Source organism: Apaloderma vittatum, unplaced genomic scaffold (genome assembly GCF_000703405.1).
Source record: "Apaloderma vittatum isolate BGI_N311 unplaced genomic scaffold, ASM70340v1 scaffold43721, whole genome shotgun sequence".
NCBI lineage: Eukaryota > Metazoa > Chordata > Aves > Trogoniformes > Trogonidae > Apaloderma > Apaloderma vittatum.
The window spans coordinates 23020-27826 of record NW_009699280.1 but is presented as its reverse complement, the minus strand read 5'-3'; the positions used below and the strand labels follow the sequence as shown (position 1 = coordinate 27826).

The 4807-nt window shown below is 36.6% G+C and overlaps 1 protein-coding gene across 1 annotated transcript; it reads left to right on the top strand.

The window, feature by feature from the left end:
* The first annotated feature begins 46 nt into the window (after positions 1–46).
* ORAOV1 (oral cancer overexpressed 1) lies at positions 47–1756 on the top strand. Its single transcript, XM_009878292.1, has 5 exons — positions 47–69; positions 341–446; positions 937–1007; positions 1161–1278; positions 1621–1756. The coding sequence occupies exons 1-5, from the start codon at positions 47–49 to the stop codon at positions 1687–1689; spliced, it is 387 nt and encodes a 128-aa protein (XP_009876594.1). The 3' UTR covers positions 1690–1756.
* Positions 1757–4807: the final 3051 nt, after the last annotated feature.

Below are 4807 nucleotides of genomic sequence, written 5' to 3'. Positions count from 1 at the left end.
TTGCTCTCACTGAGCAACCAACCTGCTCCATCCCAGCTTTTCCACCATGTGGGAGCTTGACCCGGAGTTGTGAGTTTGTAGTTAGAAGCATTATTCAGGAGAAAGTACGCATCTGGATTGCAGAGTGTGTTGTTCTTAGTAAGTTCTTACAAACTTATTTGAAAAGATTGCAGCGGGCAAAATTATCTTTTAATTTACTTCAGTGCGGTGTGATATTTCTAAATACGGATAGTTGCGTTTTGGAGGTGACGCAGCATGTTTTTCTGTGAGTTGCTGGTGTGCAATGTGTTTGATGTGAAATGAAAACAGGTGCTAAAAAATTATGCTTCTGTATTTACAGGTTTCATGGTAAAGGGTATCAGGAGGGGTATGCTGAAGGCAGTCACATTGGAATTATCGAGGGAAGGAGGTATGGATCGCTCCACGGTGCCAAGATTGGGTCTGAGGTAAATGGGAAAACACTGCAGAATTGTAGTGGTTTTGTTGTTAAGAAATTATTGTAATACAGAAACTGTTGGGCAAAGCCCAATATATTGGTTTTCTGAGGCCTGTCTTCCTACGAAGACAGGCTGAGGGAGTTGGGGTTGTTCAGCCTGGAGAAGAGAAGGCTCTGGGGAGACCTTGTAGTGGCCTTCCAGTACGTGAACCCCCTCCAAATTTATTTAAAGTGTGGCAGAATTGGTTTTTTTATGCTGTTGTTAAAATATTTTGTCTTCTGATGCTAAACAGACTCTTACAAGAAGTTTTCTGACTCTTGTACTGTGTGATACAGCCTTCATTTATCTTACCCTAATGTATTGAACTTTCGAAACGTGTTTGTATATCCAGCGATTTGTTTCCTGAAGAATGGGACACAATGTAGTCCTTTATTTTTGCTTGACTGTATATACATCATGTATTCTTTTTTTCCCTCCTGACATTGTTATAAATTCACAGATTGGCTGCTACCTTGGGTTTGCACTGACGTGGCAGTGTCTGCTCCAGAAATGTGCGGATGAAAAAAACAGGTAAGGTTAAAAAACCAACCAAACGATCGGTGTTCCTTTGGTATTGTTTAAAACGATGGTGTCCAGTTTTGCCTCTAATCCAATACAAAAGACAACTTCTGTAGTAGGCACATTGTTTTTTCCATTTTGACTTTATTATTTTTTGTTTTGTAGCAAAAAGATAAAGGCTCTGGATTCATTAATAGGGATGATTCAGAAATTCCCATATGAAGACCCCACTTATGATAAGCTGCAAGAAGATCTGGAAAAAATCAGAGGAAAATTTAAACAGGTTTGTAGGATTAAGTTGTTATTTTAGCACAAAGTGGCATTGATTTCTGAAAATATTTAGTGTATAAACCTGCTCAAAACTTCAGTATTTGTGCAATTATTGTTCTCTTATTGTAATCGTAGTAAAAATACTTGAAGTAATTTAAGTGAAGATACTTCATAGCTGAACATTCCCCAACTGATAGCAAATGCAAAATAAAATAAAAATATTCTTTAAATGAAAATTGATGATATTATTTGCCACTATACAAGTGGGACCAGACCAAGAGAAATGGAGGAATTTTGTTGAACATTCTTCTTGGAAAATAGATGCTTTGAAACACTTTTGTGTATTTTTTTTTAGGTTTGTTCATTGTTAAATATTCAGTCTGATTTTAGAATCGGTACTGAAAGATCTGCACTAACGTTTTGAATGTAACAGATGAAGATAAATGTGGATGACCAAAGAAGAAACATTAAGAGAACAGATAAATGGAAAACTGTTTATCTGTTTATCTACTCTTACTTTAAAACAAAATCAAAATGGTGAAGAGGTGCTGAATATTAAAGGGGAAAGGGAAAAACAGTAAACTTGCAATAGTATTTCTCATATATCATTTAACATGTATTGTCTCCAGGTTTTATTTATGATTGTTGAAACACCACTTTGTAAACTTGCTAAATAGAAATATTTGCATTAATTCCTCACCAGTGTTGTACTGATAGATTAATTCCTTGAAAGGAAAACATAGGCGTTTGCAAACTTTCCTTATTTAAAGGATATATGTTAGTTAAAAATCTGTGTCTGCAGATTGTTCAGTTTACACGATGTGTAAATATTGTAGGTGAAGTCAAATATAATCACCTGCCTGCAGGCTTCGTGGTGTGAAACATTTTTGTGCATAAAGGGTAGAGTAACAAATGAAGTAAGAATGCAAAGGAGAAAGATGAAGATACCTGCTCATAAAGCAGTTGCAGCTCAGAACGTGAAATTTGCACTTTACACAAGTTCTGTAGACTGGTGCAGAGGAAAAAACGCCACCAAACCCCCTAAAAAACAAACCCCCGAAGTTAGCAGTTTAAATGATCAGTGAGAGAAATGTGACTACCCAGAAATGTTGTGATACTGATACTAGTGTTTACTAGGACCTTTCATTGAGGAGTAGCTTTTTATTTTCTTACCTTCAAAATGTCTTTTTAGTCTCATTCAGGAAAAAAAAAAGATATTGTCAGCTATATGTATACAACTATGTTAGTGTAAGAAAAATACAGTCAATTATTTTACCTGAAAAATGCTTTAGGTTGGGCTGCTAGATGTCTTTGCGTACCATTTGCAATACGGTTTTACAATGAATATATACATTCGTCAGTTGTAACGCGTGAGTGTCTGCCTAAGCCTACATGCTGTAGCCTGGTTTGATAAGGACAGATTTTACTACTGTGAGTGTCAGAAGCTGTATGCAGAGAAAACTGTCCTGGGCAAAGGAAGATTTTTTGGTATGGCCATGTTTTAACAGCACTGCTTTGTGCCATGTAGACCATATGCACGTGCAGTAATTTATTTCAGAGTAATCCTGTATGGTTTTGTCTGTTTCCTCAGTATGCCAGTGTCAAAGGCTTTTCTTAATAACTGGTTGCTGGTTAGTAATGTTACATGTGTAAGGGATCAACCAGCTTTGATGCACATAGTGAGTGTCAGGGCCATCTAGTGGAGGAGGCTGATGTGTTGTGTGTAAGTAGATTATAAGAATTCACATATATGGATGGAATTTGTTAAAATAGAGAGTGCAGAACATATGTACACTAGATACAGCTCTTCTAATTCTGCAGTGGATTTCTTTGCATAGAAGTAACATTGAAGGAGGATTCATTTGTGGCTTGTTTCCTTATCTGAGACCTTGAAAGGGACCTGGCTGCATCGGTGGTCTCTTTGTTTAGGGCGGTTGGAGTGCAGCTGGCTTTTAATCGTGACACAGCTAAACCACTGGGAACCAGAACAAGCACCAAACTGCAAGTACCTGAAAATAGAAGCAAAATAAAATAACTTACCCTGTAATCTCAGTAATTAGACAGGCACAAACCAAAAAGATCGCAGATTAGAGAAAAAAAAAAGCTCATTTGACTTTATAATCACTACAGAGAAATCTGAATTTGAAAAAGTTCTCTGCATCCACAAACTAGTTCATTTTTGTAAATTAAAGTATTTTACTTGTTTACTTCAGAAGAAGTAAACGTACTAGGTACTAGATGTTCACCTGTGTTGAATCTGTTTTGACTCAGAATATTTTTTGTTGAAATCTGTGTGTATGCTTTAAATAAACTCCCCCCTGAGTCTTGGTCTATAAAGGGCAGTTTTGTTGTTCTGAATGATAGCACAAAGAGAAGTAAATGCTGGAGGTCTAAGTATTCACATTTTAAAATGCCGCCTTTTTTGGAATCTCTGTACGTGGTTTACAAAAATGTATGTTAAAAAAAAAGCAAGGGCAAGTATGTGAGAGCTCAAAGTATCTGAAGCAGTTGATTGCTAGAAGTGTATGAGATCTAAATTATATGCAAAGTGGTACTCTAGAGACTATTGAAAACAAAATTATTCAGCTAAGGAGAGAAAGGATCTTTGCAGATTGAGTGGTCAGTTACTGTTCTTTTGAAAATGGTTCTGATGGCTAATTTTCCTGTATTACTTCAAATTATTTTTATAACGAATTAGTATTAGTGGAATAAATTATTCTATAATATACACGTATATCCACATATTTAACTATAAAATTTGTCGCAACCAGGATTTCACACTGGGATGTGCCCGGTTTAAGGTCTTTAATTTAGGTCTCCGTAAGTGTGTACATGCTGATGGAGTCTCTTATGCCATGAGTCTGTATTTTTCTAAATGTCTTCTGTCTCGTGTCTTGTTTAGGCCTGACGACGGTTATTAAATGAGGTTAGTTAAAACTTCCACTGGACATGTAGTCGTATGCTTTCTTTTTTAACTGCTTTCTGCAACTGAGTTGTGGGGTTTTCTGTGCTGGTCAGGGCTGTGACAGTGGACTCGTCACAGCGTACTGTAGGGGTTTGTTTGTACCTTATTTACAGCAAAGGAGTTAAAGCCCAAGTAAAGCCAAGAATATTAATTTGCCTTAACCAACAGGGGATGTCTGATGTGACTCGTTCCAAATAATTTTGCATTTTGAGTACTTAAATACTTGAGAATGTCCTTCTTGCCACCATCAAGGGTGGCTGAGCGCTTAGGGGTTTTGCATGTTTTTATTTTTGCCTGTGTTTCTCAGATCAGTCACCTAGAAAATGAGGAACATTACAGTTAACAAACAGCTGTGAAAGATACATGCTCAAGCCAACACAAATGATACTGGGGAGGGAAAAAAATCCCGTCAAAATTTTGAAAACCAGTATTCAATTTTGTGAAATCTAAGTGTATGGTTTCTTTTCTTTTGGTGCATTTCCTGTTAACATCCTCCTAAAGTCTGTAACAAATGAAAACAAATTCTTATAAACGGCTTCATTAGTTTCACACCATTTACTCATGCTGTGACTTGAAT

What these genes read in the sequence shown, in the direction of transcription:
- ORAOV1 (XM_009878292.1), top strand. Translation starts at nt 47, where the DNA reads ATGTGGGAGCTTGACCCGGAGTT. An exon ending in TGGGAGCTTGACCCGGAGTT is followed by an intron (nt 70 to 340) that starts GTGAGTTTGTAG and finishes CTGTATTTACAG; the next exon opens with GTTTCATGGTAAAGGGTATC. An exon ending in TGTGCGGATGAAAAAAACAG is followed by an intron (nt 1,008 to 1,160) that starts GTAAGGTTAAAA and finishes TTTGTTTTGTAG; the next exon opens with CAAAAAGATAAAGGCTCTGG.